The sequence below is a fragment of the Stenella coeruleoalba genome (assembly GCF_951394435.1).
Source record: "Stenella coeruleoalba genome assembly, chromosome: 7".
NCBI lineage: Eukaryota > Metazoa > Chordata > Mammalia > Artiodactyla > Delphinidae > Stenella > Stenella coeruleoalba.
The window spans coordinates 118,408,205-118,420,463 of record NC_137153.1 but is presented as its reverse complement, the minus strand read 5'-3'; the positions used below and the strand labels follow the sequence as shown (position 1 = coordinate 118,420,463).

Here is a 12,259-nt window from a genome sequence, read left to right as displayed (position 1 = left end):
TCTCCTGGACAATAAGGTAATTTATGAAAACCCATGAAGCACCAGCACGGTTGCCCCATCAAACGATATCAAGGCTGCTAGGAAGGTCAGATGTGTTACTGCTGAGTCTAGAATTTACGTTTTCTGACAATATTGAGGTTTCTATGGTTTCTTGGTTTCTTTTCACCAAAGTTTTTGATGCCGGATGATACTAAAACCTTAAAATGGTAGCATTTAGAACTTCCCCAAACTCCCCACCTTAGACATGACTGGAGTCAGTAGGAGGGAAAAACATGTGACGTCTCAGCGCCTGCAAGAGGTCAGAGCGAACAGAGCAGACAAGAGCCAGCGAACGCCAGTGACGCTCTGCGCCCGCTCCCTTAGCGCTAGTTTCCGCCTGCCCGAGAAGAAGACCTGTGTGTCATTGCCGAAGCAGAGGTGACACACGCCAGGTCCTCCGGTTAGAAAGATGCAGCACACTTAAAACCACAGGAAGAAGATACGTAAGGTGGACCTTGAATGGCCTTTTTCCCTCTTGTGATATGTGTGACCTCTTTAAGGTCAGAGTCTGCTCTCCCGTAAAGTGGGGGTGGGGTGGGGGGAGGGGAGGCTTCACTAAGACTCCTCTCTGACATGAGAATTCTATGATTTGAAGTAATCCGAGTGCAGTCCCCATGGATGCCTTTTCCTGAACTCAAGCCTGCGGAGAGGTTCAGACATGCCCGCTTTTTTAGCAATTAGAGTAAGAGGGAGAAAGGATTCCTTCAGGGCTCTGTCACAACAGTGAGCACCTGCAAAGCTGTGTGTTTGCTTTTGTAAGAGACCAGCCTTAAGAGGACTGTCTGATGGAGTCATTCTGTTCTCCAGATTGGCTCCAGTGACAGGCCAGGCCAGGGCAGTTTCACCAATCTGCCAGTCCACTTAGGAGCTGACAAATTCATTAGCATCACCTGTACGTCATGCGCTACCCTGCAGGTTGCAGAGAATGCAGGCTAATCAATAACAAGGCTGTGTCCTCCAGATGTGTCTCCCTCGTGGCCAGCTTCACTCCTGGACCAAGAAAGAACACCAGGCTACTTTACCTGCTGCCAAGTCCCGGTGACAGAGAGGAGCTCTGCTGGGAGAAGGGAGCTGCCCGAGGGGGACTGGAGGAGGCCCAGGGGCTCCCCAGCCTTCATCTCTTCTTCCCCTCCTGTGGCCCTGCTCTAAGCCAGCCAGAATTTATTATGACTTACTTCTAGCTCATTCTTCATCCAAAGGGTTTAGTTACTGGAAGTACCGATGTGTCTTCCTAGTGTTCTTAGAAACGTATGTGTAATTCTGTGTAAAGTGATTTTTAGAAATAAAGTGAAATGCCTTAAGGTTTGGAGGAGTCTTGCTGTCGTTGTTGTTGAACTTGCCCCCACCCTTAAAGAAGCCTTTGATGAGTCTTTGAAAACAAAACAATGGTTTTCAGAGTAGGAAGAATCGAACCTTCATTGATCTGGCTTATAAATTTTGAGATTTTTGAATGTCAGTTTTCTTAAAGTGGGATTCAGGCCATATGGCATGGGTAGGATAGTGTTGCTTATGAATAGATGCTGTACCATGGTCCCCTGGGAGGTTCTAGGAACCACTACAGCTTTTAAGTACTAGGCCTAATTGAACACCACTGGCTTAATTAGTATATTGAATGTAATCAGTATGATGAACTTCCTTCTATTTTCTTCTCAAACTTCTGTCCATTGCAGAACACGTCCTTTATCTATCTGGAGCAGGTAGAGCATTCAGAACAACATGGAGGACGTGAAACAAGTTGGAGAACTAAGCAGGGGGATCATTGCTCATCTGATTTTCTGAACCCGAGATTTAAGTCAGAAACTTTGCATTTGAGTCCTATTTTTAAAAATAATTTCCTTTCATGTCATCTCCTTCCAGTACCTTTTGTTACTTGTGATTTGAAGCATATTAAAGCTAATTGGATTTGGACTTTTTGAAAAGCAGTACAGACTTAGGCTATCCAGAGGAAAAGGGTTTGCTGTTGTATGAAATTGTAGGGACATTACTTCAACACTTTGTGGTGAAGTCAAATACCCATGTAACTTCTTTAGAAACCTAGAGGAATCAAACCTTAGAGCTAGGTGGATCCTTGGAGAAAACATCACGCATGTTTTGCAGAGAGGGGAGTGAGATGTGTAAGACCGCACAGCTCTTGTTAGTAGCAGAGCTCAGTAGCACATTTTCAAAGAGAATGCTTGTTACAGAGGCTCTTAGTCTGTACACTAGAGTTTACCAGGACCCTACCTGGTAACATTCAACACTTGTGCATGTTTAATATTACTAAAACAGCATTACTTTAAGAAATAGGCAGTAAATCAAGGTTTTCCTAATTCAAAATGGTGTTTCCCTCAGATCATTATGAGTTGCTGAAAATATCTCAGGCCTAGAGCTAATTAGCAGACGTAATTGATTAGAAAGGGCTTTAGGTTGAGAACTGACAGAAGAATCCGAGGTTAGTCATAGAAAATAGAAGTTTGACATTAATAGATAGCAAAATAGGAACTGAGAGAAATGTTCTCAAAATCCAGAGAACATGGAAATAGCTGCTACTGCGGAGTAGCCACTTACCAGTAAATGAAGAGCCCCCTCACCGCAGCTGACCACACGAACACTCCCATTCCCCACAGCTGTGAGATGTGGAAGTTAAAAGAATGGACGGCTTTATTTCTCTCCCCCTTTCATTTTATTCTTGCTGATTAATGGAGAAATGATCTTGGATAGAAAAATCACATTATAACTTTGATAAGTTAGTTGCCTTTTGAAATAGAGTTGCTCCCAAGCCACATATGTTTATTGAAATATATATTTTATAGAAAATATTACAGAGCCTGTAACTGAAAACTTATGGCAGTATTTTGGGGAGTGATATGTTCTTAATGTTAATTTGTAGATTAGCTCTGAACTCCCTTCTCCTGTTCTAGAACCATTGTCTGAGTGAACATTTTCCAAGAGTCTTTTCAAATCTAAACTGTGTTTCATGGGATGGAGTATTTAGTGCTTAAATAATGTATAAATCCAGTTGGACAGGAGCTGCCTGTCAGTTTTATTAACTCTGACCTTTTCTCCCATTATAAAGATGGTTCGGTAAATATTTAATGGGCTCCTTATAGATCTTGACAGTCGGAGCTGTGATCCTGGAAACCGAGAAGCGTATATATGGTGAACAAATGTTGCTTAATCACTGTGAGTCAGCTTTCAAAGGCAGGTTTCGTTTTGGGGGAAGAAAAGTCCTTCCATCTTCCTGTGCTCTTAGGGGTGTGGTGTACATTAAGAGCATCCAAGATGGTAGAAGTTTCAAAGGAACCCTTTGAAAGACAGCAGCTGGCATGCGTTTCTGCTGTTTTGGGTTGGTTTGTTTGGGCAGATGACGCCAGGTGGGCAGAATCACCGTGCTGCTCTGCGTAGTTAGCAGGACTCGTCCACTCAAAAGAGTCAGCAGGGCTGGAGTGGCTGAGCTTGCGTGGACCCCAGTAAGATACACAGAAGAAGGAGAGCCAAAAGGAGACGATTCCTTGAGCCAGGAGGGGACCCCTGCCAAGCTGTCTTTCCCTTTAATTCCGTAAAGCTCCATCATATTGCACGCATTGCAGATTCTGGTGGGCAAGATCGAAACCCAAGTAGCTGACATTTTGAAACATCGTCTTTCAAACTCGTACTGTCCCTTGCTTCCATCGATTTCCCATTTAAGAAATCTGTCGCAGAAAAACAAATTTGAGCAAAATTCATTGGTCTGCGATGAGTTGTTAGAGCCAAATTATGCCCCCCCTTTCCGCCCCGAGAAGAGCTCCGTTCTTATTATCAATGTGATGTATCTTTGTCTTGTCTTGTGCAGCCGTAGGGCTCCCACAGCAAATCGACCAAGGAAATCAAGAGCCTGTTAAAAAGCAATGTGGGTGCTCCAGACACAGACGCTTCAGTGTTACCGGGTCACTGGGTAGCTTCATCTTTATAGCCACTTTCAAGAAGCAGATCATTTCAATTGGTTTTGTTTTCTTCCACTCTGTATTGTGTGCAGCCCAGTGGCTTTAGGTGAGGCCATTTATTTTTCAGAAGGTTATTACCCTTTGCATCCAGGGCCCGGCCCCTTTTGTATGGTGGTCACCAGTTTCATTACCATGAGCTGTAATGTAGCTGACTCTGCAAAGGAAATCTATGCCTTGGAAGAGCATTTTGAAAAGAAATTGATTCAGAGCTTCAGAATGAATTACTATTTGTATATTAGTTGATTCTAAATAAATGTTTGAAAGACCTTGCTTAATGTGAGAAGGGGAGGAAGAAACATAGTGATGTTATAAATGGTCTCAGTCCGAATTCTTAGCTTGGCATTTTCACATCTGAATGTTTTATTTACATCTGTTGAAAATTGGGATACCTTTCAAGGATAATTTTATTATGGAGATGAATGACAGCTCTTAAGATCTAAAATACAAAGTATGGGATTTAAAGAAGGAAGATGGGAGTCACGGTCACCTGTCAAATTGGATATAAGCTTCATTTGGCAATGAGTGAGAGTGATGAGTTGTATTTTAAATGGAAAGATCCTTATGATCGGAGTTGGGGGCGAGGGAGATTGACTGCATTGGGGCGCAAGGGAACTTTCTGCAGTGATGGAGATTTTCTGTATCTTGATTGGGGTGGCAGTGTCCCAGGTATACGTTGTCAGAACATCACACTGTACGCCTAAAATGTGTGCATTTTATTTTATGTAAATTATAACTCAATAAAGAAGATTTTTTGAAAAGTCCTTGTTTGTTTTAGAATCAGGCAGTATTATTTCTCTTTTCCAATAGAGAAATCAAAGTCTAGAAAAGTAAGATGATCTGTCCTAAGTAACCTCGAAGCTCAGCAGTTTGTCGTGAACAAAGCAAAGGATGCTGGCTGTCAGCCCATTTAAAGTCTCCTGCTTCCTTACCCCAGTTGTGTTGTTCCAGTTGCGTGCCCATGGAGTGGGATTAACTTCTCCAACCATTTCTGTTCAGTGAACCTATATCCATTTGTATACGTTATCGTAAGATATATTCACGTGTTTATTCTTGTGATTGATACTTGTATCTTAACCCCGGGAAACAGCAGCCCAGCGGTATGTTTGAATCTGTTTATGATAAGCCTGTTGTGCTCCCGGTTTACTGCAGTGGACCATGAGTTATATGCTTTTTATTATAAGCAAGACATGACGGCAGCAGGAGTTCCCAGAACTAATCTGTCTTTAAGGAAGCCCACTGGCTCCTCTTGTAAAAAAATGACATAAGCTTTAAAACCATTTACATAACGCATATATGAATAGCGGTGAAAAATAAAGTAAAAAATTATCCCAATTCTATTTAGAAATACGCTGTTAACATTTTAGAGAACATGTTTCTAAGCGTCTCTCTGTTTACAGTGTAACCTGTTTGGTTTTTTTTTAATTCAACAAAATGGTGTTTTAAAGTTCTCTACGTATTTTACCCAATTTCCCAGTTACTGTTGGGCATTTAGATTGTTTCCAGTTCTTTATCATTTTGTAATGCCACGATGAACACCTTATTCATGTTTCTTTTCCTATTTGTCTGATTATCTCCTTATAAATACATTCCTTGAAGCAAAAGTTAGCAGCTGTATTTGAAGTTATTAAAAATGTTCTGAGCCGGTAAGATGTATCAGGTCTTGATAGTGTAATGCCCCTTGTCTAGCTTTTACCAAATGTTATCTTTCTTCCCCTTTTGTTTGGTTTTTCTCTGCAGTTGCAGTACCATGCAGGTTTGGCATCTGGCCTTTTGAATCAACAGTCGTTGAAACGTTCTGCTAACCAGATGGGAGTATCTGCTAAACGTAGACCAAAGGCTCAACCCACGACTCTTGTCTTACCGCCTCAGTGAGTGATGGGTTTGAAAAACGTACTTTTGTCCTGGGGGAAGTCTGCTCTGTGCTTGTTTTTAGCTAATGGAAACTTGTTTTTGCAAAGTCATTTCTTTCTTTTAAAAAGGTATCTGTTAAGATTAGAAACCAAACATGTAGGTAATCTATTTTGCATAGGTCTTAAAAGAAGCAGTTATAATGCACTTCATAGTTTACGTGGTTTGTGTGTGACTCTAGGACTTCAGGATACCTCAGAGCTTATTCTTTGTTTCCTTGTCACATTCCCAGAGTTGGCAGAGCATAAGGGCAGTTCTCCTTATCTTACAAATGACACAGCCGAGGAGCACATTTTGATAAGCTGCAGGCCATCCAGGGAATCTGGTAGAGCTGGGATTAGAATCAGTGCTAGGCCCACTGATTCTTTTTTAAAATAGTAATATATGTGCTCTTCCTTTTCCCAACAGGAGAGATAGCAGACACTGTAAAGTGTACAGATCACTGGTGGTTCACATGTGTCTACCTCCGTGTAGCTCCACCCAGATCAAGCCACGTGGCCACCGCTTCCAGAACCCCCACGAGGGTTCTTCTCGTGTTCCCAGTGCCGCCTCCCTCCCCAAGTTTAACAGCTATTCTGACTTCCTTGAACAATTGATTTTACCTGTTCTTGAAATTCATATAAATGGAATCACACAATATGTAATCTTTTATATCAACTGTCTTCACTCAACACAGTATCTGTTAGATTCATCCAGGTTGCTTGTTCTTTTTTGTTGCTGTGTAGTATTCGTTCGAGTATGCCACAATTATTCTACCCGTTGGGTTGTTCTTTACTAGAAGCCCCAGTAGATGAAGGCCAAGGCTCAGTCAGTGATGTGGAGTCAGAAATTGAAGCACACCAGTCTTTGCCAGTAGCTTTTCTATCCACGTGAACACTCCCCTGAAAGGGGCACTACTCCCCAAAGCTCGACTTGGTCTTTAAACACATTGCCCAGCCCAACCCGCCCTCCTGTTGTACCCTCTTTTGCTTACATCCTCAGTTACAAACTACATTTTAAAATTCCAGTCCAGAGGAGTGTTTGCAGGGGAGATTCGGTTGTTTGCCTTTACACAGGATCTCATTTATTTTCTGTTTGGTTAGCAACTATTTATCATGCCTGCTCTCTGCCACGCACTGCCCTAGGCTCTGGGGATACAATCATGAGCAAGACAGACGTGGTCCCATCTTCCTGAAGCTTTTGGTTTAACTGGGGGTAAAAGACAAAAAACAAGTACCCCTAAACAAATTAATAAATTACTACAACGATTTCTGGTTATGATTAGTACTTAGGAAGGGAACACATAGGGTGGTAAGGAGGGGTCAGAGAAGGCCTCTCCAAGGAGATGCCATGAGGGGGAGACCCGGAGAACGAGGAGGAGAAGGGCCATTCGGGAGCTGGGAGATTGCAGGGGTTGGCTCTGGGGATCTTTGCTCTCACCAGTGGACACCCATAGCCCACCATTCCTATGACTTTCAGGTTTTCTTCACAGTTAACGTTTGCTTCCAGGACGGGATGAACATAACCAGCCCGCCTCCAACAAGTTATTTTTTGTCTGCTGCATGCACAGGTGCTATCCTTTCCAGAGAATACAGGGACAGTTTCTTTGAGTGATGCAGGATAGAGAGAGTTTTCACCATTTGGCAGGAAGCTTCTTCTGTCTCATGCTTCTCATGTGTTGATTTGGTGGTTCTGCACATCTCAACTTTCGGCTCTCAAAAGTCTAACGGGCCCTTATAACTTGTCATCTTCTCTGCTTGGATTGCCTACTGAGGCAAGATGCTTGGCGAGAAGTGAAAGACTTTCTAATGGTCCCGCAAGGCTGGAGCCAAAAGTGTTTGTTGCTAACTCTCTCTTGACAAAAGTCAATTCTTAGTCCATCTGTTCACCATTTGTTAATTTGCATTGGCTTGAAACCTGTTTACAGGTGACATGCTATTATGAGGACACTTAGAAACTATTTTAAGCACCAAGGCAATCAACAGACTCTGTTCGCATGCCAAAAGAAAAGAAAAGAAAAGAAAACAACTGGTGTTCACAACTGTCATTATAAATTTATAATAAATCACTCAAAATACTTAGTTTCAAAGAGAAAAGTGGTTACTGCGTCCTAAGAATACATTGAAATGATTTCCTTTACTTAGTAGACTCTTTCCTGTGAAAATTGACTGCTGCCTTTTCACATCATTGAGCTTTGTGGACTCACATTATCCTGGAATCCCTTTGTAAAGTGACTATCCAGTAGGCAGGATCTACAGCTAAAGGACATTCTGTTCACTTTTATTGAGCACCTACTATGTGCCACTTATAGTGTTAGATGTCCAGAATAGAGACACCAGCAATTCATAGCTGCTGGCCTAATTGGATCATATATATATTTTTTAGACTAAAAAATAGGACACTAGTAATATATACATATTGTACATTTTGAAAAGACCAAAAGTATTAAAAAAGGAAAGAAAAAATAATAATACCATCACCCTGAGAAAGTTATTGTTAAAGTTTTGATGGATATTGTTCTAGATTTTTTTCTATGCGTATGTAATATATAATTTTTAAAAACAAGAAACAACCTTCAAGAAGAATTGTAATATTGTTCTGTATCACATCCCAACGTTTGTTGAATGTAGTTCTTAGATTTTAAGGTAGTATAATTTGACCTGTGGAATACTTAAATTTGCTTGTTAATCAGCCATGTTGTGGTTTTATCTGTAGGACACGACTCATTACAGAATTTTTATTGTAAGTATGATATGACCATAAACTATCTTTGTCATTATGGAAATCCCTTGAAACTCCCTTATAAAACAACACCCGAATCCTCCAGGGTTGCTACAGTAGTCATCTATTGCTACGTAAAAAGTTGCCCCCAAACTTAGTGGTTTAATAACAGTAAACATAATCGCCCATATTTTCTGTGGATCCTACCTGGGAATGGCTTGGCTGCATGGTTCTGGCTCAGAGCCTCTCGTAACATTGCAGTCAGATGGCAGCCAGGACCACAGTCATCTGCAAGTTGGACCAGGGTTCAAAGGTCACTTCCAAGGTGGCTCACTGACATGGCAGGTAAGTTGGTGCCAGCTGTCGATGGAAGACCTCAGTCCCCTCCACGTGGGCCTGTCCACAGGGTGCCTGAATGTCCTCTGGACTTAGGGGTGACTTCTTCCAGAGCAAGCCATCTAGAAGAAGGCAAGCCAGGCAGAGCCTCTCCTTTTTATGGCCTCGCCTCAGAGGTATGTGGCATCCATTCCACCCTGTAGTGTGTTAGAAGTGATTCACTACGTCTGACTGACATTCAAGGTCGGCGGTGGGGGGGGGGGGAAGAGCCTCTCCCTTGTGAAGGAAGGAGTGTCAGAATTTGCAGACATGTTTCAGGGAATTCCCTGGCGGTCCAGTAGTTAGGACGCGGCGCTTTCACTGCAGGGGCCCGGGTTCAATCCCCGGTCGGGGAAGGAAGATCTTGTAAGCCGCGGGGCGCAGCCAAAAAATTTAGAAAATTTAAAAGTAAAAAAGAATTTGCAGACGTATTTTAAAAGCACCCCGGTTGCCAATGAGGAGAGCCATTACACAGAGGGAAGAGTGGCGGAGCCTGTGAGCCCCATTGACTTATTTATTCAGCAAATATTTACTCGGGGCCTATAGGTGGTTGGTTCTGTGCTCCGTGCTGGGGATTTGGAGATGAATAAGATAGAATTTCAGCTTTCAGGACACTCTGAGTAGAAATAGAGGAACAAACAAGTAGTAGGGAGTCATAGTCGAGTGTGCCGAGTCCTAAGGAAGTGGTCCTAACGTGCCCGAGAAGGCCACAGGCAGGATGCTGAGAGAGACCCACTCAGGGAGGCCCAGCCAAACTTCACCCGATTTCTCCACTGCCAGCTGTGAAGGACGGAGGCTTTCCTTCATGGAGAGCTGGATGCTTTCTTGCATAGACCTTACAGGATTCTAAGGAAAGGGTTTATTTCTTTTTTTTTCTTTTTTCTGTGTTATATTCTCCAATGACCTTTTTCTTTTCTTTTTTAACATCTTTATTGGAGTATAATTGCTTTACAATGTTCTGGTAGTTTGTGCTGTATAACAAAGTGAATCAACTATATGCATACGTATATCCCCATATCCCCTCCCTCTTACGTCTCCCTCCCACCCTCCCTATCCCACCCCTCTAGGTGGTCGCAAAGCATGGAGCTGATCTCCCTGTGCTATGCGGCTGCTTCCCACTAGCTGTCTCTTTTACACGTGGTAGTGTATATATGGCCATGCCACTCTCTCACTTCGTCCCAGCTCACCAGGAAAGGGTTTATTTCTAAACAGTGGAGGAGGCCGGTGAAGGACCGGTGGCTGGGCCCCTTGCTCGCCCACCCCTGGAACTCTGTGCGTCTGTTAGTGTGGTGGCAGTTGAGTTTCTGCATTGGCTTGTGTCAGCAGTTGGGTGGCACGGAAGCTACTGCCACAAAACCACTGTCTCTGCCTGAGTGCGCCGAGACCACAGGCGTGGCAAGAACACAGGAGAGTTGTACCACACATTAATGTGTTTGTTTTTTAAATGCGGTTGGCTTTAATAGCAGTAGTCTTTGAAAACTCAGATTCTCCCCGAGTTCCCAGAGGATTAGTGATTTGTGGGATTAATGATTCATATCTTTCTCCCCCTCCAAAGAAGCTTGTAAGGAGACAAAGATGTTGTTCATGATGAAAGGTCTTTGATCCCGTATTAGCGTTCAGAGGGCACTGGTGAAGCGACCTCACTTCCGTGATTCCCGAGCGTTCGTATTAAGTCTTTTGCAGACGGACACTATCGTTTTCATAAAGGAGCTGTGTCCCCTGTTGCAGGGTAAACATTGTCAGCCTTTGGCCTTTGTAGGATTGGGATCAGCCTGGGAAGTGGCTGTCGTACTTGATCGATCTGTGAGTTGCATCCTGAGCTCGCTGTGTACTTACTTTATGTCAGCTGGAGCCACGTTTATCTGTGCCCTCTTAGATAGCAGTCTCAGCTCTATGCTGTATCGTTTAGTGTGCTTTTGTGGCAACGTGGGATGTTGGTTTTAATCAGTATGGCCAAGCTGACTGGCCTGTGACTCCTGTTCAGCACCTTGGCCTGAGGAAATGCCGGCTTTCAGTGGCAGCAGGTGAAAGACTCTTCTGTGTTCTTATTTTCCGCACACACAGATCTCATTTAGGTTTCAGGAAAGAAAACATAAATTGTTTTACAGAAAGGTTAGTTGTAAAAGTATTACCTGCCTCCCCCCCAACCCCCTGCCCCGGAAGTTGTCAGGCCAGGCAGTTTCTTTTGTATCACGTTATGGTCTGTGAAGAGGTCCTGCCTACGAAATTAAGGGCCTTTCGTAGGCTGCCTTCTCGCTAGTCACCGGGGACGCGCCGTCCCCGCTCACGGCCAAGAGCGGCCCTTCTGCTTGTCCACTAGGCCCAGTCCCCTCTCACCTGCTCCGAGCCATTTCTCCGTGGGTCTCCTGTTTCTGTCCTGCTCCATCAGTGTTCCCCTTGTCCTGGCCCACTCCTGGTAGAATGCAGACATGCTTGTTCCACAACCAACTCCTGGGAGAACACCCGACTCATAATCCCCTCCCCCTTCCAGTTCCCCGCTCCCCTCTCTCCTCTTTACCGCAGACCTCCCTGAAGGAGTTGACTATACATGTGTCCCGTTTCTCAAGCACCCCAGGCAACAACTGCCCCGATTTCTATCCCCGTTCCCTAAACAGTCATGCCGCACGGAATACTTTCCTCCTGGTTTCTTTTGCTCGATGTGGTGTTTTGGAGATTCATTCATGGTGTGTGTGTCAGTGCCTCGTTCCATTTTATTGCTGAAAAGGATTCCTTGGTGTTCTTCCGAGCCTGCCAGCGGCATTTCCTCACCATTGGGCATCTGCTTCAATATTGTCTAATACCTTCGAGAGTGTGGGGAGTCTTCACTTCATGCTCCTGTTCTTGGATGACCTACTTCAGGTTTGAGTAACAACAACACACAGAAACTGTGTGCAGGGACAAGTGTTGCTGGAGAGAAAGGCCGCCCATTCAGGAGGTAACAGGGATAATGACACCACACGCACACCTAGGGGGCCCGTGTTTGAACAACAGATTGCCTTCGGTACGGTGGCCACTGATCTGGTTCTGGGAGTTTAACTGAAAGAGGCTCATTTTCTGCCACTGCCTTGCACGCTAATTCCCAAGAAGATCATCGACTTGAAATTACACATGGTGCTTATACAGATGATTGGATTCTCTCCAAAATGTGTGGTAAATGCAGCTTCTGTTCTCGAAAGGCAGAGGCTTCTGTTGTCTTTTGCTTAACGTGAAACCTACAGGAATCACGGAGAGCAAAGCGGTGACATGAATCCGTCCTTGGCGATAGTGATGAACGA

General features: G+C 43.9%; 1 protein-coding gene across 1 annotated transcript in view; it reads left to right on the top strand.

The window, feature by feature from the left end:
* MED27 (mediator complex subunit 27) overlaps positions 1–12,259 on the top strand; it is a 197,428-nt gene that overhangs the window by 58,737 nt on the left and 126,432 nt on the right. Inside the window, exon 3 of the mRNA XM_079927719.1 lies at positions 5,739–5,869. Within this exon, the coding sequence (XP_079783845.1) occupies positions 5,739–5,869 (131 nt within the window). The remainder of the gene's footprint in view (positions 1–5,738; positions 5,870–12,259) is intronic.